The 22361-nt window shown below is 44.4% G+C and overlaps 1 protein-coding gene across 1 annotated transcript in view; it reads right to left on the bottom strand.

The window, feature by feature from the left end:
- The window catches only part of LOC112569819 (spectrin alpha chain, non-erythrocytic 1-like), a 93550-nt gene that overhangs the window by 66652 nt on the left and 4537 nt on the right, over positions 1 to 22361 (bottom strand). Inside the window, 7 exon segments of the mRNA XM_025247810.1 lie at positions 3542 to 3654; positions 3972 to 4087; positions 4781 to 4861; positions 5513 to 5589; positions 5955 to 6071; positions 6259 to 6426; positions 11525 to 11703. Coding sequence (XP_025103595.1) covers positions 3542 to 3654; positions 3972 to 4087; positions 4781 to 4861; positions 5513 to 5589; positions 5955 to 6071; positions 6259 to 6426; positions 11525 to 11638 — 786 coding nt within the window. The 5' untranslated portion in view covers positions 11639 to 11703.

Raw genomic sequence — 22361 nt, 5'->3', positions numbered from 1 at the left:
CACACACACCTTAAGTTACTTGGTAAACATTGATACAATGTCACTGTGACATGCAAAACTGCACAGCTGTACCTACAGCTTGATACCCTACAGTTCACAAATGATTATCTCTCCTCAAGGTTACGATGCTGCACATCCTTCAGTGTTGTACACTCCACTAATGATAAATTTTCTCCATATTCCAAAGTACAAAAGTTTATCTTCTAAAGTTTGCAGTAACTATTTTTTATATGTCATTAAAACCACATGCCTAATGTGAACGCATGTCTAAAATATTATTTCTTTTCTTTGTTCCACAATAATCGGAGGTTAAGGAAATTCTCCTGTCTTTCTGTAACATAAAGTAGCATAAAGTATGACTGAAGATGAAGTTAACACTTGAGTGTAGGCTAAAAGCGTTACACATTAGCTGCCCTTGTCTTTCTTGTCCCCTGGTTTGGTCCTCCACTACCACCTAAAAAAAAAAATCATATGCTGAACAGTGGTTAATATTTTTTTTTTTTTACACGCCGAGACAGAAAAGACAAGGCAATGGGTGGTGGATGCTAGGGAAAGTGGAGAGCGGAGCATGAAGCTTGGTTAAGGTCATAAACATGCTGTCCTCTCCCACTGCTCCCCTGCTATACCCATTTTCCACTCCTTCGTTCAGAATCTGAAAAATAACCCTGGCACGTTTCTTTCCCTCCTTTGTCACCGGCGCTGAAGGCTTTTTTATGGTCAGTGGACCTTAGCAGCTAGTGTTAAACCTAGTCACGCACCGCTGAACATACTCGGCGAGCAGACGGAGCTGTGCATAAGGGTTGCAGAAACTGTCATGACATGGCAGGCGTTGCAAATAAGAGCTCGAAAGCATTATTCCCAGAGGCTGACTAGAGCTACATGTGTACTCATCCATAATATTCAGTGCGGAATTAATGATGGTCCTGCGGTCTACCGCTGTGAGAAAATGGCCACATAACACTGCTGTCAAGAGACCGGCGAAACTGACTCCGCTGACTGGAAAACCCGATGATTTTCCCCAAGCCACAGTTTCAAATTTATGACAAAGAAAGAAGGAAAATTCGGCCCCTTATTGACAGTACTCTTCAAAACAAATGTTTCTTTCTGAGCAGCAGGCTTAAGCGGCCTGCACCGTGCACAGTAAAGGCCCGTTGTGTTCAATGCTACACCCACCGACAAGCTAGTATTATCAGGCTACCCCAGCCATCAATAATAGTTTGGGGTTTTGTTGCTGTTTTTTTAATGTCTGAACTACTTATTCTACAAACCAACTGAACATGTTTTCGGTTTGACATCATTATTCTGACTGCAGGGTGGATCAAAGACTGCAGATATTTTTACATCAGTACATCTACAACCTCATCTCCGCAATGTGGATTATGATTCAGTTTAATACACGCGGATCGTTTGCTTGCAGGTGCACACACAAAGCTGCCTTGAGGTGCTTAGGTTCCCAGGAAACATCAGGAGGGTTGACGGTGCCGAGCAGTACGGGCTACACCAACGGCCACCTCTGCTCGTGCAACATTTTTGTCTTCTGACGCAGTAGCCGCCATGATGGCGCAGGTAACGAGCCGTGTCACCCAGCAGTTGTAAATGCGTGTAATCCCTCATATTTTCTTGCTGCCTTATTCTACAACCCCCTTCACTAAAATAACCCATCCCCTTGTCTTCAAGTTTTGGTGGTGCAGTTAACTCGTTTGTAACAGGAGGACACGTGACGTAAATCGGTTCCCTAAACGCATTATCTGCTATGAACCCCGACCTGCGGGTCAAGGAGCAGGCTAACAGGCCAGCAGTAAATGCCCAGTTATCTGAACAAGTCTATCCAGCGGCTGGCTTTGATGACGGCAATTACCATTCGAGTCCAAGTTGGTTCTCCTGTTTATTTCTAGTCGCCGGCATAATTCACGATGCACTACCACCCCTGGCGACTGCGATGAGGATCCGAAAACATGCTTTTATTGAACGCTGGAAATTGAGGGAACAGGTAGTTGTTTTAACTCTGTGTGCGCGCGCGCGCGTGCCTGTGTGTAACACAAGGGAAGAAACAATGTGAATGTGTGTGCGTATGCGTATATAAATATGTGTGTGTGTAAGTGTAAGTGTGTGTGTGTACCCGCTTGCGATACCATGACAAGAACAATATATTATGCTAAATCCGCTTCTATTGATGTGGTAGGCAGGTGTAACACGAAGCCACCCGTCGTGTCAACGTAGCCGGTCCACGAGGATCAGGACGAGTGATGTAACAAGGTAACAGTTCTCCTCGTTTGAAATCGATTCATCGACTGCCTCGCGCTAGAGGTCCAATAGGTCAGGTCTGACTGGGATGTCAGTGCAAGCACCCTGCGTCCCCATGGCTCGGTCAACTGACTTGCCAGCGACATGCTGGTCTCTGCAGGGGCGGTAGTTATGAGGCGAGGGTAAGTCGCTACCCTTGGGTAACATGGGGAACTCACGGACAAGCGTCTTGTTTCCGAAGTTACAAAGCGGTGACCAGACAGCGAAGATATTTTACCCATGGTTCCGTAGATATAAACCTGTGACAAAGGTGCTCTGAAGTAGAGAAACAAAGTGTCCACAGGGTCTGGACACCACTTGATAACCGGAAACAAGATGCTTCTTCTCGAGGTCCCGATTTCGCCCTGAGGAAACGACTAGCTCTCACCTTATAGCTACGGGCCCAAGTGAAATCAATGCCAATTTCCGGGTGGAACCGGCGATGGACATCTACTCAATGTAAAGCCGAGCGTTAAATCTCTTACCGTCCGTCCCCATCACCCTCTACCTCGCGCGCGCTGTCAGCAGTGGGCGAAAGAGGCCAAGGGCACATTACCGCGACACCCCACAACCCCCCTCACCAAACGGTGAACTATAGATGTAAACTAAATGCACGAAGCTTCCATAACCCTTTGATCATGGTGTTCGCCGCATTCAGGTCCACTTTACTTGCAAAACTGTCCACGGCGATTATCATTCTTTGTATTCAACAATGTAGAAGCGTGTAATTAATCTCCATTATTTTTTATCAATATTTTTAAGAGAAGACCCTTTACTATCAAACGATCAGGTGCGGAACCATATAACTGCACAGGTGCAATATTCCTGCGTCCTACCGCAGTCGTCTATGTATGCAAATGAAGCCGAAGACTGATCTGAATTTCAAAGTAAACGCCTGTGTTGTATACATCTGCATTGCGCTTATGAGCGAAGATACCTGTCAACACACCTCTGCAGAGGTGAAATAAGCCAATGAAATAAGGTGAAATATGATGAAAAAAGTAAAATAAAGGAATGCGATGCCTTTCGCAAGCTGTAGCTGGATCGTTGTTAGTGTCCAAGATGTCCACCTGCTGTCTGTTTCTATCTGTCTGCTCAACGATATCCTGCAATGGCTCTCGAATATTTTGTCTTTATGACAAGTGTTGCAGGTGACTGGCTGTCTGCTGATTCTTCCTCGTCTTCTTATCACCTACAAACACGCACGCACGCACACACAAATATATGTATACATACACCTTTTGCTAGTACAGCCTACCTTTGCAATCCTCTTGCCTCCAGTCATTTCATTCTTCATCTTGGCAAAGTAATGGTAGTATGATGCCACATATGTCACGATGATCTTCTCATCAGGTCTGTTCACGTCCACATCTGGGAAATAAATAATGAAATAAATAAATTGATAATATCAGTGGGATCATTCAGATGTTCGACTAATTTTGTTTTCTTCCTTGTCTTCTTGCTCAATATGTTGGATAGTTGGTTGCTTGATTTGTTTGTTTTTTTGAGCTAGTCTGGTCTTGTGAGGTGTGACTTAAAATCTTAGACAGCAGTGAATACCTGAAGGAAGGGGACGAGTATAGTATTATGTCCGCATATTAGACACACAGACAGACAGACACAAAAACACATTAAAGTCAGATTTATGCTGAAAAGCGCTCATGTCAGCAAATACTCTTTTATTTTACCTTCAGCGTCTAAGATTTTGGGTATTCCCAGCTGGCTATCAGCCACATCAAAGGCGTTGTTAAGGTTACCCATATGGTTGCTTGGCTCAAGCCGGTCATAATTTATCAGGTCAGGTCTGAAAAAGATCGACTTTATTAAAGCCAGCTGTTCACCAGACTAGCGTGTTAGCACTTCTACTGGCAATACTACCCACCAAAGAACAAAATGACCCGCTGGGACACAGAGAAACACTTCCCTGCTGTCATATTAGTTACATCCACACACACACAATATTTCTTGCATGTGGGTGTAATTGAATGCTCGACTTTTCTCTCCTAAACAAGCTAAACAAGGAATACGTATTCTTCTCTTCTTGACTTAGCTCGTATGATGGAGGCCATGTTTGTGAAGCACCTTCAACCGTTTGTACCTGATGCAACTAGTCCTGCTAAGCTGCTGCAGCTTAGTTTCTCTTGACCATCAAGACATAAGAATGTCTAATATGCATCATATCACATTTTTTCTTAGCAATTATTTTTCTGAGTTGTTGCTATATAGAGGATAAATGTCTTTGTTTCTACCTGATTTAAAACTTGAAGCTGACAAAGACAATATGAACAAATCTAGGAATGTATCTGACAGGTTATGTGTAAATACTTGCAATGAATGTCACGATCAACTAAAGAACTGAGCTGAAATTCATCAGAAGTTGTCGCCCACTTGCTCTGTGGCCGGTCAGGTCTGTCGGCTTGACCAGCCTGCATGGGTTACAGCCTCGATGTGAATGTCAGTCAATCACACTGACCGACACGATATCGGCCATTAATACCTGTGAGCATGAATGAGGGCGTTGAAGCCCAGTCCATTGCGCCAGCTGGTGGTGAAGTTCTGTATGTTGACACCAGGGTAGCTGAAACAAGCAGCACACACATCAGCACGCGTCATGTAAATTGCACCAACAACAGTACACATTATACACACGGGTACCAACAACACTAGACATTATACACACGGGTACCAACAACACTACACACTATACACACGGGCAGCAACAAAACTACACACTGTGTATATGAGGACCAGTAAGACGGTTGTGATCAGGTGGCATTGTTCGCGCACATCAAAGGCAAATCTGGACAGGTAATGTCTTCCATTCTCACCTGCTTCTGTATCGATAGCGGGCCGCGACAGCCGTGGGCCTCATTGTAACATCCATAAACCACAACCTGCTTTGTTTACGACATTCATTCTTCGACATTTTTACAGCATTTGAGGAAATGTTGCAGACACACCGTGTCAGTTCACCAGACACTCGGCCTCACTGACAGCCAGGTACTTCCGAAGTAAGATGCATCACCGACACAAACAAACGCAGGTGTGTTTAAATAATTCAGCAGCCGATCGTTCTGCTCTGAGGGAAGCTGTGTCGATTGATTTTCTGTCTTGAGAGGCTGGTCAGATGTTCTTAGCGAGGGAATCAGTCATACATGGTAATCCCCAACACACTAGTTCTAGGAAATCCCAGACACCAATCTCTATTATTTTAAGTGTTGCCACTCACCCTGCTGTTTTTCTCTGGCACCAAAGCAGAAGTGCATCTTTTGCTGACTTCTTTTCACTGTTGTCTTGCTCCTCGTCCTGCAAGCAAATTTTAAATTGAGACAGACAGAAGAACCAACATGATTATGTTAAATCGCTAGAGTACTGACCAAGTTACTAATGAAAATACACCATCCACACAACGGGGTAAGAAAGTATTTTAATTGCACATTAAAAAATAACAGTACCATAGTCGCTTCCAAAGTTTGTTGAAGCAATTATTGTAATAACCTTTTTAAAGTTGATTTAGCTGAATCAATATACACTCGTTCCATTATTTTGGGTGCTTCTCTGTTTGTCATCTCCCACAGCTATTACTTAAATATTCACAATGAGAACAATTTTATTTATAAACCTCAAAAAGCACACTTTTGATTATTATTTGAAGGAAACATTCGACTCACCACATCCACTATAATTTCCTGGATCTGAAAGCGCAGGATGATGGTCCAAATGAGACCGAGGATAAGGCGAGGGTTTCCGTCGACTATATCTTCAGCGCCGATGTTCTCAAAATACACCTGCAAACAAGTAACCAATGATGAATCAGAGCAGAAACATTATATAAGTCGTTGCCTACACAGTACTCATCCCCGTACAATGAACATTCTCAAACGCGCTCTTAAAAGTTGTAACAGCGGTGGTGTGTTGCATGAAGTAATGAATGGATTACAATCCATTTAAACTTTGTTGCAACAACTTTAATACCTTAGTGGCGAGGAACTTGAGGCACCTGTTGAGATTCTCGACCTTTTGAACTCGCATGATACCCTTGTTGGGTGTACCCAGCTTCTCGCCGGAGATGATCTCCAGCAGCTTCATCAACATCTTGCCGTCGGCCAGGTCTGTGAACAGGTCTCGGATCTCCATCCGCGCCTGGAAAAAAACCCACCACGATTATGACACCATTACACGGAAGCACGTGCCAAAGACACAGGCCTGATGGGACAAGTGTCACCAGACAGCGGGGCGAGCAAGTGGACCGCAGGATGTTCCCATTCACCTGCAAAGTCTGGGATCGCGCAGGGGTCTATGAAACTAATGAAAGGAATTCAACGAAAATTAAAAGATAAAGATGTGCAGTCATGTCTGTGGTCATAAAAAAAACATATACGAAAATTATAAATTAGAAAACTAAAGATTCTCAAATGTATTCTGAAAATTTACACTGAACAAAATCAGTCCACGAAGCAATGTGCTGCAACAAATTATATTCACCAGTTACGGTCTCTTTATTAATACTCAGAGATGGAAGTCGAGAGAGAGAAAAAATATGCAGATCGTGGATGAAGGCAACTGAGAACAAGTGGAAGGCACCCAAAATGTCTATAAAGACATGCTACATGACCTTTTGACCTCAAGCTGAGTTTGCAACATAACCTCATCTTTTGTCAAAAAATCTTGAAGATGAAATGGTCATGTATGTGAAGAATGAAGAAGCGGCTAAAGGTTCGGGGAAAGTTGGTCACAAAAAAAGATAATAAAAGTGAAAATAGAACTCTCCTTCTTACACTTCTGACACTTTTGCTTTAGCCAGCTTGGCAAGCTGTGGACAGACATCGTCTTAGCCTCGGCTGCGTGACCTCTAATGTGCAGTGAAGCGAGACACAAACATCAGCCTGCTTTTTTTAAAAAATACAACCGACAAAAGTGTCTCTTCCATTCAGCTTTATGAGTGAGACAGAGACACGAAGAGAGAGAGAAGAATGGGGTTTATTGTCTATTAAAGGTGTTTGCCTCAATCATCAAGGGAACATGAATTCTCAATCTGCGACCAACACCCGCTTTTCTAACAGCCTCCGTGGCCAAAAGGGATTTTTATTAAATAATTTACAAAAGAAAATATTGAAAGGGTTTCCTGTGTGCACACGCACCCATCACTGGAGCCCATGACACATGCATGCGCCTCACCCAGTGAATACCACAGTTGTAATGGTGGACGTGGCCAACCTCTGTTTGTTTGGATATGACAACAGCGCCATCTGGCAGACCACGAGTGTCCAGGACACATGTAACGGTGTAAAAATATTTTTTATTGAGATGCAGACATATGTGTAGTTCAACAAATGTATTCTAATCAAATTCTACAAAGCCTAGGGTGTGATGTTTTACTGCGCTATGTGGGTTTGCTGTCTGTCACCATTTTTTGAGAGGGAAAGTAGTCCGTGTGGGTTTGTAAAAAAAAACCATGTATCCTGTCCTCTCGCCATGTACTGGCGTCTTTCGGGGTTTGAATGCTGAGGACCCGCTCTCCTTGTGGCGGGGAGATAACAGTCCCGCTTTTGACCTCGTGTCCCGCCTGCTCATCGGGCAGGACGCCCAATGTCCCGCTTTCTGGCTTTCTGGCAAGTCCATCAAATGTCCCGGTTGTCTTTAAAAATCACTTTTTTCGGCGTTCTTTGACGGTGACGACACCATCATCGGCACTTGTCCCGCTTTCGCCCCCGAAACGTGTGGTCACCTTAACGAAATGTACATTATACCTTCATCAAACCGCACGTAGCATTAGTCCAAGCATATTCCAAGGGAGCTGGCGCAATCGGTCACCCTTGACCTGCCAGCTCCACAAGCTACAACACTATGCATACATCACGCTCGTGACATGCAAAGTAGCTGGAAATCCACACCTCCCAAGGAATGTAACTGAAACGGATCATGGCAAATATGGGACGAGCATAAGGGGAGGCAAGTGTCACTTTTTTACATAAGCAAAGACACCCGGCTATTTTTAACAGACTCTTGAAGACTCGTTTAAAATGACAAAATCGTAATGGAGCAAGTAGACTCAGAAGACTTTTGAACCTGAACTTCGTAACATGACATCCACTACTCCAAGGACATGAAATCCTTGAATGCTGAACGAGCGAAGAGGGGAAGGGGAAGGAACAAATGTTTGAAATAATCTTAGTGTAACCCCTCGACACAATACTACCGTTAATTTATACTTTTTAGAAATGTCCAGCCTCGACCCCTGCTGTGCCCTTTTGTACGTGGCGAGGGTTGACAAGAACGAGACGTAACCTGACGAGGGGAGGGAGGGGTTGAAGTATGGAGCGCCAAGACTTGTGGGCCATGAAGCACACCGGCACTCTCCCCCATTCCATCCCTCCCAGCCACACGGAACGGGCTTCCAGGACACGCTTGACTGCACACAGAAGTCTGTGGTGAAACACGTGTCGTGTCCTCGCTGATTATGACACATCAGTCCTGTGGTACAGTTTGTCATTGTCACAGAGAACAGAGTTGTTTACGGGGACCACCGTCTGTAACTGACCCAGCATTCCCTTCCAGCTGGCTGGATAGCTTACACCTGTCACTGCCACACACTGAATGAATGCCAGAGTGGTAAACACAAACAACCACACTTTCATGGTGCCGCCAGAACACGATTCCTCATAACTGTCAATACAGTAGGCAGTAACATTCCGGCCTTAAAAGTAAAAGATTGTCTACCTGCGATGGTGTGGGATGGATACGCCCAGTTTGTGTAAAAAAAATTGTTGTCACTGGCCATCCATTCGTGTACAACAAGCATTTAAAACACGGGTAGACGAACCGATAATCCACCCAGTACTGTATAGTCTGTCAAAAACCCGTTTAAAGCTCGACCTGTTCAACCGACCAGTCTATGGCATTAAGAGACAAGTTCTCCTCGTCGAAACTGTAGGGTGGGTGAGAAATTCGGAATTTTATTTCATTCACGTCAAAGAATAATTTAGAATTATTCTACAAACTTCACTCAATCACTTGCGCACGCGCGCATGCTCGTGTAAGCACGAACACAAACGACAGAGAAACAGGCCAGGTGAGGAAAGGGAGGGGTGTGCTAATAAATATTTTGCGTGTTTTTGGCAGACACATCAGTAAACATGACAAACAACATGACAAACAACATGACAAACAACACGACAAACAACATAACAAACAACGCGACAAACAACATGACAAACAACATGACAAAACATGACAAACAACATGACAGCCGACTGTCTCGATGACCGTGTCTCCATTGTACACGCTCACAGTAGAGAACAAGCAAGGCCACCCGACCTGTCCTCTGCTTTCATTCGCCTGCTACACTACCCGAGTCCTTTTATCACTGCACTCGTGCTGGATTTCTAAGTACACGAGGTGGTGGGTTGGGTGGATGGGTAAGTAGGGGGTGTGTAGATGTGACGATGCCGCTCGTGTCAACAACACCAGCAAACCTGTTGTCGGCTGACTGGAGATGTTTTGTAAATTTTGCTCAACATGTTATGCAAAGCAGCAGCCAGAAATATTTGTTTTCTTTCCAGAGTCGTGCTCTCTAAACCACGTCCTCCACCACAACAGGACATGATTGTCTGGTTATGATAAAAAGCTAGTTCTCTGTGTAAAACAAACAAACCTGTATTTCCATTTTTTTTAAATGAAATGAACTTATTTATTTGCTATTTTAATTCTCTTTACCGTCTTTTTCATTTTCTGCACCTCTCTCACGCACACACAAATGTAGTTAGGGATGGAGGGGAAGAGAGAAGAGGGAAATGTTAAAAAAACAAGAGAGAAAAGGACCCAAAGAAGGAATCTAGGAAGACAGCTAGAGGTCAACTGTCACGTGGGTAACATTAGGCCCTCTTGTACTCGCGATCCAGGGGTCAAGCCCAGCACAAGGAAGACAACCCAAGCAAAGCTTGCATGTGCTCTCTGCTGTTTACAAAAGTTGGCCGTTGGCGGGCGGTTGTTGTCGCACTGCATTTGCGCTCAAAGCACAAGGCCGGGCTGTCAGCATTCCACACCTGCCGTCTGAATGCTGCCAGCTCCACAACCACAACAACCACCACCACGTGCTTAACAGGCTATCATCGATTTTTGTTTTTTGAACGCGCGAGGGGTTTCCTTTGGTTTTTCTCCCCCAGTGTCAGATCAGACTCGCCTGAGGTGTAGCAGGCGACAACCAGCTGGGATTAGCAGAGGAAAGAAATCGCGAATGGAACGACAGGTGCATCTAGCATCTAGCGACGATAACAAAGCCTTTAACACCTGTAACGAACATTGATGAGTGGGCAAAACTCTAACGTGTGAAGACGATGCAAACACCTCTCTAATATATGAAGACAGGAAAAACTGTCAAATGTGTAGGAGGCGAAGAAAAGCCTTCAACATCAGACGTCGACAGAAACCTAGTGAGGTCATAGGTCACCGCGGGACAGATGGTGCAAATCACACATACGGGCACTGGCAGCAGACGGTGCTAGATAAGACTGTATGTACAAAAATAATCAGTATAGGACAGCAGCCATCAGTGCACTGCAACTCACGCTGAGTTGTGCAACAGATTTTTAAAAATATTTGTTTCACAATTCTGCTGAATGTACAGTTTTGATGAGTTTTTACGAGCCGATAAAACATAGATAAGACTTACGACGGTTAATAAAACCTAGTGAACAACTTGCACGGTTTAAAATACATCTGTATTCTCGTTTGCTGTTTGATAAGAAATGAAAAGCTGATTGATGTTAGGTACTTCGGTTCAATTCATTCACGAAGAAACTATCTACGGCAGTTACAAACTAAGAACATCTAAAGCAAAAAACAATCAGACAGGCAACAACAAGAAATTCCCTAGATAACAGTTTCGACTGATAAAAAAGTTGATTATTAAGAAATTCACTAGATAACAGCTTTGACTGATAACCAGGTTGATCTCCAAGAAAAGGGAGACAGAAGAACGAACAGACAGGGAGACAACAGAGAGAATGGAAGAGCGGGAACATAAGAAGTGGATACGGGAAAGTGTTCAAGGACTAATCGATAAGGGTAATGATTGAAAAAAAAAAACAAAAGAAAGAAAAAGAAAAAGAGAAAGTCAGACGAGTAAACTTAAAGATCTCACTCGGCATGTCCGTATCAATAATGTCAACTTCAGACTTAGAAAAATTTTGTACTTGAGGAGGACAGGGGCACCTACAGTGTTATCTCCCAGTTATCTCACCTTTTCCAAAAAGGCGTTGGCCCATTTTGTGAAAGTCTTTTTCTGGATGAAAACTCGCTCGTCCTGTAGGGCCTTGATGCGACCCTTCTCGAAGTTGGCTGTCTCCTTGGCCATTTCGCAGGTGGTCACCCCACACCACGCTACATCGAGCCTCTCATATCGGGGTCACGTGCACAGGCCTGCAGCAAAGATAAACAAGGCTATATCAGAACAGAGGATACATGTTATCTACATTGGTAGTGTCATTTGCCTGCGAAAACAATGGGTGCGGTTTGTTTGTTTCTTTTTATTTCATTTATACAACATGCAGGTGGGCGTAGATTCTCAACATGTAGATGTCCTCGCGCGATATGGAAAAATATTTAACGAACCTTGACCCCTTGACGTTTAATGAACATCGTACTGTGAATATAGAAAAGAAACATATACATATTCCATATACGAACTTGTAACGGTCAAATGAGAAAAATGTCACAGAACAAGGGTCAGTGGGAAAACAAAACTAGGGCCGGCACCGGTGGACTGCATGCAGGTGATGCTCGATGTTGATGTCAAGCCACAAGAATGTGGAGTCTGAGTCCTTGTTGCCATCCTGGCTTTCAGACAGCATTCCCATGGCTTCTTCTCCTACACGTGTTAGTTTTGTTACCACCAGTTATTCGCAGCTTCAAAGGGAAAAGAATGTGGTCACAAAAAGCCCGCCCTGAACGACCATAAAAGCCAAACGGGGAGAAACATTCTGTGACTCTATTTATGGCCCTCGGTGGACTAAAGATTTTTTTCACCTGAGGGGATAGAAGGTAATGCACACTTCTTTTTTAATCCATGGCAGACACACCGGCAAATTATTCTTCGCATGTCAACAACGAACAGTAAGGCAGATAAAGTCAGTTAGAGGGCTTTTTACTACAGCATAGCGGCGCTGGCTACTCAGTTGGTTATAGTCATCATAAACATTCCTCGGTTAGACATCGTCTAGTGTTTAGCCGAGCAACATTCTTGTTGTTACAGCTCGGAAGGACAAGAAAAACTGCATAAGGAATTTCTCAACACATTGATGTAAAACTAATTTGGCATTTTTATGACTGTCCTGCTGTTCGACAATTCGTCTCCAACTAACAATGTCCTTTAGAGGTATGATCAGCAAAACCCTCGCTAGGCAGGTCCTTTCACAAGTCTGGAAAAGTCGTTTGTGTAGTCGTATGAAACAATGGTTTTGGAGCGAATGTTACGGTCATTAGAACTTTTGGGAGGTCTGACGATTTGTCCACGAACATCCTTCATTAACAGCCGAACTGGCGAGGGAATAAATCTGACTTCTGCCTCTACCGCACTTCACCACACAGCGCGATCACCTTGTGATTGTTTCTAAGACAATGCAGACCAACCCCCTTTTGTGGAATGTTTTGTTGCCCTCTGAACTCTTGGAGACCTGAGTATGCTTACATTTCTGTGCTTACTGTTTGTCTTGCGATTGTCCAGGTGATAACGAGATAATGAAGTTGCTGGTTTGTCCGTTAGAAAATATTGACGTTAGCACGCGACTGTCGCCGGCTGTTGTCTTGTTTTAGACCAGCTTAGGGCGAAATGAGGTAAACATGGTTTGTTGACTACAACCCTGACCTGATAAGTTCTCTTTTTGGGTTGATTCTCTAAGTCCCCTCCACTCCCTTCGTCTCTCACGGGATTCTTGTTGAAACCTCGTCACTGTATGATATCGACGGTAGCCAGAAAAATGTTTTTGTCATTTTAACACATACTACTTATGATACAACTGTTAAGACGTGCGAATGTTATAAATAATTTTTTAAACAGAAAAAGATATTTAATTGTCGGAAAAACTAACTAGCCTAAGAAATGTAATCCGCTCAATTTTTTTCAAGGTGTTGAGGGAGGAGCACAACATAAAAAGCGAGCAAAGCCATTTCTGACAAGTCCTCCATTCCTATTACATGACAGTGACAGTTAAACCACTGTTACGTCTTCCATTCTTATAATAGATGCAAAACTCAAATACTACATTCAGTTTTTACCCTCTCATACCTTTTTTAAAAAATCGTTTGCAATATTTTACGTTAGAGGGGTTAATGGCTCCCTGTCATGACGATAAACCCTAGTGTTCGCGAAATAAACGAGAACACAGCTTCTCAAACTTCTATTACACAGGAGCACAGGGTGGAGGATATGAAGAAAGCGTTTATTTTTAACACACAAACACAGACCAAAAAGGTAAATTATAATGCAGTAACCATGGCAACACTCGGCTGGCTCTCTGCGAGGCAAATTAACACTATGTCCCATACAACGTCTCAAAGGAAAAAAAACCTGCCACCTTTCAGGCAGCAGCACAGCTGCTACAAGTCTCGGCCCCACGGCTCCATTTCCGCTACTTCCGCCAGTTGGAGTGAGGGTAGGGCTGCACAGAGTTTTAAAAAAAAGTACACGTGGAAAGTTCGAGATTCGTAGGCACAATGGCATCTGGAAGGCCGTGGTTCTCGTCACGCTGGAATCAAAGGTGTGTACCACCGGGGGCGCGAGGGAACGGCGGGGCGAGAGACCGCCATGAGGGGGAGGGGAATGGTAACTGGTGTCGTCCCTTGGTGCCACACGTGCAACCAATCTGCACACAGCTTGAAAGGAAATCACAGGGAACTAAGTGCCCCTTGCTGACAAACGTGAGTGAGAGGGAACAGAGGAAGGGATGGCAGAAACAAAGGAGCTGATGACATATACCGATCGTTACAAAAACTGATGTCGATGAACCACGCCATTTCCTTGTCCAGACACCAAAAATAACTCCTATGTTGCCTCCCTTACGTGAAATCGATGTCTTGATCCAAGTTTTGCTCCCCTTGATGGAATCAACGGCCCTCGTGTTGTTTCAAGCTGCTAGCGGAGGTACGAGCTGCACGTGTAGGTTACTGTGAGTCTCCCCTCTTCGTCGGTTAGTATTGCCACTGAATGCATGTCAGCCGTCGCCGTGCGGAAACTAGCTTCGACTGCTTCTGCTAAAGTGGGATATAGGCTGAGAGTGTCAGTGTTATGATGGAAGATTTACAAAGAAAAGCAACATGTCCAGAAGTATATCATTCTCTCAGCCGAACCAGAATGAAAATTTGCCTATAAAAATTTAATGAACCGATTAACTCAAGAGCAAAATCAGAGAAAGAGAGAGAGAAAAATTAAGATCGCCGAAAGCGTATATGTGTTCAACTACTGAGGATTTCTAGAAACAGGTAGGCACAGATGCCTTACTCGGGTGGCATGCGTGACGCCATGTTTAACACAAGTGTCGAATATGATCCCACTGAGCAAATTGAGAGTGACGGTTAAAACTAGACCCCGCAGGTAAAGCTCATGGACTCGCATTTGTTCCAATCGGTAAATAAATCTCGGGCATGTATTTTTTCCTAAGGATCAGTTTCCACAAAAACTACTGACAGTTTCTTGGCCTCCAATTACTCTACTCCATGCAGACACTGAAGGAAAAGTTTTTGAGATCGCCATACCCTTCAAGTTTTACAGAAACTCACACGTTGACACCATTGTAAATTTGATAAGCAGAAGTAACATTAGTTGTCTTATGATGGTCTGGGTGTGGTTGACACCTGCATTTACTGGGGCTTTTAGCTACACCACAAGAATCCCACTACAATAAAACTTGGACGGCAAACACGAGAACAGCTTTGTGACCTCTGCGACCTCGACAGTCCTCGTTAACCTCGAAGCCGAAGTATGCAAATTAAAGTCCATGAAATAAAGACTTGTAGGTTATGCGTAAAAATTCTTGCTCGAGCGGAGAGCATTTCTTATTCATTCGACTGTCATCAATAAATTCATCGGTAGCGAATGTGATTATTGGTGACGGGCAAATGCAAAATTCGCAACAAAAACCAATATAACCAGGTCATCGCCATTCACGAAATGAACGGAAACGCCCGTACAAATGTAGAATCTCGCACGTGCTGAACTCTTCTTAGAGGCACTCGACAAATCTGCTGACCCGAAATTTGCTGAACGTACATTATTAAAGTCGGTGTGTGTGAGAGAAAGAAAGAGAGAGCTTGAGAGCGAGGTGTGTTTATGTGCAGGCCTTGATGGTGTCGTCTGACACCCAGCAGCTGTATTCTGTGGAGCAGGCCTCACCACATGTTGCACTCATTATTACGGCGATCATTGTTATCGCGGACTGCTTGTTCGGAAAGAAATGACGAGAAGCCAAGTTTCAACATGTACAGTGTACTTAGTGTACAGTACACTAGCGGACGAGGGCTCAAGCGTGGAGTCCAGTGTACTCAGCGTGCAGTAGTACACTGGTGACAGGGTGCTCCACATACACGGTGTAGAGTGGACTGGGACCAATTAGTGTTCAACATGTAGTACAGTGTACTCAGTGTACAGTATGCTGGTGGGGTTTCCCCTCGCACCTTCGCGCTGTCAGGTCAAACAGTTCATTCACCGATGCCAATCCTAACTGTACCCACTGTCTATCGGACCTTGCCTATGAATGTGCAATACACAACGCAGAGAAAATGTTACAGGCTTGGCTGAATGACTATGACACATGTTGGCGCCAAGCGGCATCGACCACCTCCCACAGCACTCCTCAAACACATGCACACAGTCTTCACAGCTTACATCAACACAGCGCGGATTTTTTTTTTTTTTTTAACTTCTTGGTCGATAAGCGTTAGAGAGCAAAGGTTTAAATCGAATCCCTTTCACGCCCCTTACTTCGTCAGAAACAAGTCCGCCATTGGCATGCGATATGCAGAGTAGATGCTTCTGCATTGATCACTTGTCGATTATCAGTGTACGTGCGTGGGTGCGTTAACGTCGATAACGGTCCCGACCTAACGGGAATGAGGAAATGTAAATGTTTGTGTGTGGGAGGGAGTGCGCGTACTTGCATTGTTCACGTGCGGGATGCCCTTTACTTCCTTTGACAGTTACACTTACGGTGAATCTAACGAATACGAGAACGGTGACAAAACTTTCAAATTCTGATTAACCGCTAGGTAACTGAAATAAAATCTGGTCTACAAATGATATGGTGGTAGCTGTTTGATATTATTAGTCGTAAAAATAAATGACCTCATGCACACAGGCACACCCTCTCTCTTTGTTGTCGGCCGGACTGTGGTATTTGTCATTTGCGCGTATTGACACACCCAGGCGGCCTATCGTATGTCATTAGGCGTATTGACACTCCTAGCCTGAACTGTGGTACCTGTTCAACTTCCTATTACTTCCCAAGGATCAGGAAGACTACATGTCAGGGGCGGTGGTAAAGCTGAGGTGAAATAAAAACTTGAAAAATGCTGAGATAGATGTGTTTAGACTTGAACCATAACACTGACACGCGTATGTGCGGGTCTGAGAGTGGTCGAGTTCCATCACTGTCACCAGACCTTAAAGGCTTACACCGTATCTTCTCCAAAAACTCGCATGTGTAGCGAGGTACAGTGCCTTGTAGTCAGCTAGACACTTGGTCCTGAAAGTGATCCCGTTAGGCTACAAACCGACAATAGCAATGCGGACCGGGTGGTCCACCTGTCCTCCCTCATAATGAATCCTCCCTGACAGAGAACAGGATATCCCCGGACAAGTGCGACATGCAACCTCGCTAAACGCTCGGCATAGGACTAAGTCTTCAACGCGATGTGCCTCGAGTGAAATGAATTCATTGTGCTCTTTGCAACCGCACTGTACCGGTGACCTCCGACCCCCACGTTTGCTCGCCAACCATAAAAGGACAGAGCTGTAAGTAAACGGTGAGGGTGTGTTGGGATAAGCGGTCGACGACGACCCGCCACCCCAGATATGTCATTGGAGTTTCCCATTCTTGGAATTATGATAATAATCTCGTGGAAAAACTGTATTTGTCTCGCTTAAAAAGAAATCACACATGAAGAAAGACATCTTGTTATACACTTGTCCCATCGTGCAGCGGAGTACAACTCGGGACAGAGTAAGAACTCACCCTGCAACACACCAAGTATTGAACCATCTAAAGTCCTGGTCCAGCTTCGTGTCTGAAATTTATGGACACTTGAAATGCGAGCTGAACTCAGCTCAGGACTGATTTGTGTTTTTAATAAACGGTCTGGTGGCGCGAAAGAACAACTCACATAATGGCGAGCACTTGAGGACTGCATGCTCTTCCGGTGATCTGATCACTGCCTTTCTCGTGAACTTTATCGTGAACTTTCTCGTGATATTTTGCGAGACAGAGTATCGAAATAGTTACGAATGGTTGCTCCACAAAGGGAAGGGAAAAGTTATAAAGATGTTTCGTAATAAAATATGACATAGTGAACATCGGTTCAGGAGAAAAAGACTTGAAGTCATACCTCCTCCTCCTCCTCCTCCTCCCCCCACCACACACACACACTCATCCCATTCTTCACCTTTCATATTTGGGCGGATGACATGGCGATGACACGCGTATTGATTCAGACGACCTTAGTATAAAGCAATTCAATATGAGAGGGGAACCGTCTGTTTGAACTAGCTGTGGCCTTGACTGCATCATATTTGCCGACAGGAGAGCAAGGTCGGCCATTATCACGCGAACACAAATCTTCACCAGGCTAGGAGGCTGAGGGCTGCCATGAAAATCAAGACACGAAACATGCCCAACGGGAGTTTCTTCCGACATCCGTCTCATCATAAAGTAAACAAAAAAAAAATTATCTCACAGCCGTGTTAACTCGGGTCATCTCCATCACACACCTGACGAAGCGTGGGAAGCGAGGACAGAAAATGTGACACACCGATCTACACCTCAATTAGATGCGTTTAAAAAATGCCAGTTGATTATCCTCGGTTCCTTTCGACAAAGGTCTGCATGAGATATTTGTATGTATGTCCTGTTTGTGCATGTCACTAAGTTCTGTTTATGCCGTGAAATTTATGAAGTGAAAATCACACGCCGCCGATGCGTCATCTACAGGCCATGACCTGACCCTCTGATCATGACACAAACCACAAGACAACTAGCCTAGGAACTGAAACTGTCTTCTGGCCAACGATATTTATTGACAGACTGGAATCAACCATCCACTGCAGGAGTAAAGCGACCTTTCGTCACTGCCTGTTGAGGCAATGGACCACCATGCTGTGAACACTGTCTGCCGTGGCTTCTAGAATGCATCGAATATTTTATTGCAATAAATCTTAACTCTAATTTTAGCACACTAAACAGGAGATTTAAAACATGTAAAATTTAGTCCTGTTTAACCCTCTTAGCCCTCGATGGGCCACGATCGTGGCTTTGCCGGGTAGCACGGGGAAGGCAATTTTTATTTTTATTGCAAATCACAAGTTTTCTCCATTCTAAAAATGTATAGGTATCTTGGTCTAGTGTTTACCTCAGAGCAGCAAAAAAATATACATATAAAAATAATAATATAAAACTTCACCCACTGTCGTCTTCACAGGCTTCGATTATAAGCCCGTCATTGAAATGCGATATTTTAATGTCGGGCTAAGAGGGTTAACAATGGACTTCCTAAAATAATATCGCCACAGGGTTCTTTACTGGCCATTAAAGTGGTCCGGAAAAGAATTTTTTTTTAAAGTGGCTCTCCCACGGCGTGTACACTTCATGCCTAGCTACCTACCTACGTGAGTCGCCGCAAGTGTCGTATGATCAGAACAGGTATAAGCTCTCTCACCCGGACAAGGATAACTTACCCTTCGTGCTGCGCATGTCTCGATCACGAATTTCTTGCCGCTAACCACTTGCAAACAGCGATATGACCTAACCTAGATGTGTGGAATGCAGGCGGGTGTGGTGTAAGATCATGCGACACAATGCGGGTGGGTAGCCGTTGGCTGACTGTAGATGGCGCTTGTACGTTTTGTTCTGACTTCGCGCAACGTTCAGAGATAACGATCTCGTCTCGACGAAGCCTCGGTCAGGCCCGACCATTACGAATGTCTTCCTGACGAAAATAAGCTTAACATGACGAGTGCCAATCTAGAAAATGCACAGATCGATGTGTTTAGTCTTGGCCCATAATACTGATGTCATGCGTGTGTGCTCGGGTCTTTAGTGTAAATGTTTCCCGTGCAGCAAGTGCTCCTGTCAGTCAGTAACCACAGAAAGACAATACTAAAAGATCGATTGCGATAAATAAATGTTCTCTTGCAGGTCCGAGCAACAAGATATGTAAACATGAGAACTGTGAGAAATGTCACACCACTATACAAACCACTTACTGTTTTCAGGAAGTAACATTGCTGGTTCATGTGACAAAACATTTTGCCATACTACACCTGTTCTCACTCCTACATATCCGTCTCAACCACCTTCACCTTCTCCCCGCCAACCTCCCCATCATCTCTCATTACGCGCGCACTAAAACACATTGAACATTCCCCAACACTAAGGGACTAATTAGTCTTTGACACTGACATCAAGACAAATTAAAGTACGTTGGTGATGTATTTATATCGATCTTGTAGTTTCAAACAGGTCAAACACCACGCGAATATTAATATCAACACCAGCTGCAGCATCAACAGCGATGGTGCATAACAAAAGTCGACCCCTGGCACTGGCTGACAAGCTGATGTTTACACACATTGAGAATGATCTCATGTTTTAAACTGAAATATATTACTCATCTATATATATATATCCTAAAGACCATGTGCTTTTTGCTGCTAAAAATATCTGACAAAAGCCAATGGACTGAGACAGAGAAAAAAAGGACGGAGAAATATTCAAGTCAGAACTGTTAGCCCCCAATGCGTTCCTAAAGCAGTGAACACTCCTCCCATTGCTGCAGTCAATCGACCTGTGGAGGGTATGACGGTAATCTCGCGCTGAGCACTTCATTCACTGCACGCAGCCCTCGTTCAAACGTTCTATGAATCTCGTGCAGCACGTTAGTGCCTGCGGGCGGAACGGGGGAGCAGGGCAGGGCAGGCCGCGACCTTGACGTCCCAACACGCTGTTGACAACTGCGGCTTCTTCTTTTTCAGAAAGAGCGGGAGGGGGCAGTGCAAGCACCACTGTACATGGCCATATTCAAAGGGACAGGTCTCGGTATGTGGAGGGGCGAAAAGAGGACTTAGTCACGCCTGGTCCTACAGAACATGCCACTGGCGGGTGCGTGCGGGGAATTCGCCACACACATTCACATGTGACGCCGCACCCCCACGTGGCTTCCCCAAGACTGTCGTCTGGCAATGTTATGGCCATCACTATCCCTCCACCTTATCCCCTCTCTCGCGAACAGTGGGTCTGGGCGAGTCCCTTTCACATCAATAATATTCTGGGTCAGGTTTCACAACGGAGATTTGTGGGAACGAGGGTCTTAAACTATCTTTACTACGTCCCACGACAGTCAGATATGGTTTAAGCACCGCATTCCTTCTGGCTAGTTGCCCTTTAATGATAACTGCTTTGCTTTTAAAAAAAACATTTGTGACTAAGTCACCGAAGTTTTTTTTATATTTTTTATCTATGAACATATAGGTTTGAACATGTCACTAAAGCGACAAAAAAGCCAATCTAGCAAAGCTCATGAGATTAAAAATGTTGGTTATGAACAGCGACCTTGATAAAGAGAAAGATAGTTTGCTAATCATTTCTATGCAAGAACACCCTCAGCATGGACACAGGACAAGGTCGTCCCGAAAATCCTTCCTCCTCGACAGGTAAAACGTTCGACGGCAGTTTCCGCATTTCGCTGGAGGCGATAAGAAATCGATCAAATGATTTCTTTCCGTTTTGGAGCTTGTTCCACTTTGACCACAACTTTGACTGTAGATTCCTTAAAATATGAAGGTAAATCCTTATTTAAAATCCAATCCTTTGCATTCATAAAACACAGGACAAGTTTTCGAACATTTCATTGTTTGAGACTGCGCGGACACGTGGCCAATCAAAATGTCTTCGCGGACATTCTGTGTTTTGCTCAAAGTCCTGTGTGTCATCCATTATCAAAACGAAGACTTTTCTTGAGACTTCTCCACCCTCGTGTCTCTTTCTTCCCCGCAAGGAAACAATTTCCAGCGCTCGCCCTCAACTTCTGTTCCCATTATCGTACAAACACAGCAGACGGCTCCTCAAACAGGAGCCCCACACGGTGGCAGCGAGGCGGCATTTGCCCTGGGAACAAGGGGAGCTAAGGCGCTTCTAGGGGACGCTGCTACTCAAAACTGTCAGAGGGATAATTGGCGCACGTGAGGGATTTGCCGGCCCTCGTCAGTGTTGGCGCGATCTAACTTTGTGGACAAAACACGGCTAATGTCTTTGCGCAGCCAGCCTCGCGACCACACTCCATACTTGACACCCTTTTAGGCTTTTTAATTTGTCCTTTATGGTTTCTTTGACTTGCTCTTCGCAGTTTGTTCTTCCGCAGGAATGAATACACTAGAAGGCAACTTCAAGAAACGCTGCAGTAGTATCAAGAACATCTGCGACACTGGCGACCGTGGTGGGGGTATTATTAACCCGATTCACAAAACCATTTTCCTGCCCGGCCCACAAGTAATGAGCTTGGCTTTAAGGCTGAGGTCAGGGGTTGGATACGAGGGTTTTAACCAGGCACGATCGAAGTGCTACACGTGTTACTCAGACTCGCCGACAGTTGAAAGGCGACAATGCAAGACCAGCTGAACTCATCTGTAAAATCAATCCGTGACAAACAATGGACTAGAAAAATCTCTATTATTTATTGCGCTTCGTGAGAAAAACAGATTATACATCAGACTGAGTGTAAACAACCCCTCTCCCCCCCCCCCCCCAAAAAAAAAAAAAAAAACTTGTCAAATTCGGAGAAGTAATTTAAATCGGTATAAGTGTGAACGATATAAGTTT

Source organism: Pomacea canaliculata, linkage group LG8 (genome assembly GCF_003073045.1).
Source record: "Pomacea canaliculata isolate SZHN2017 linkage group LG8, ASM307304v1, whole genome shotgun sequence".
NCBI lineage: Eukaryota > Metazoa > Mollusca > Gastropoda > Architaenioglossa > Ampullariidae > Pomacea > Pomacea canaliculata.
The sequence above is the reverse complement of the archived record's forward strand: the minus strand, read 5'-3'. Positions and strand labels throughout refer to the sequence as shown.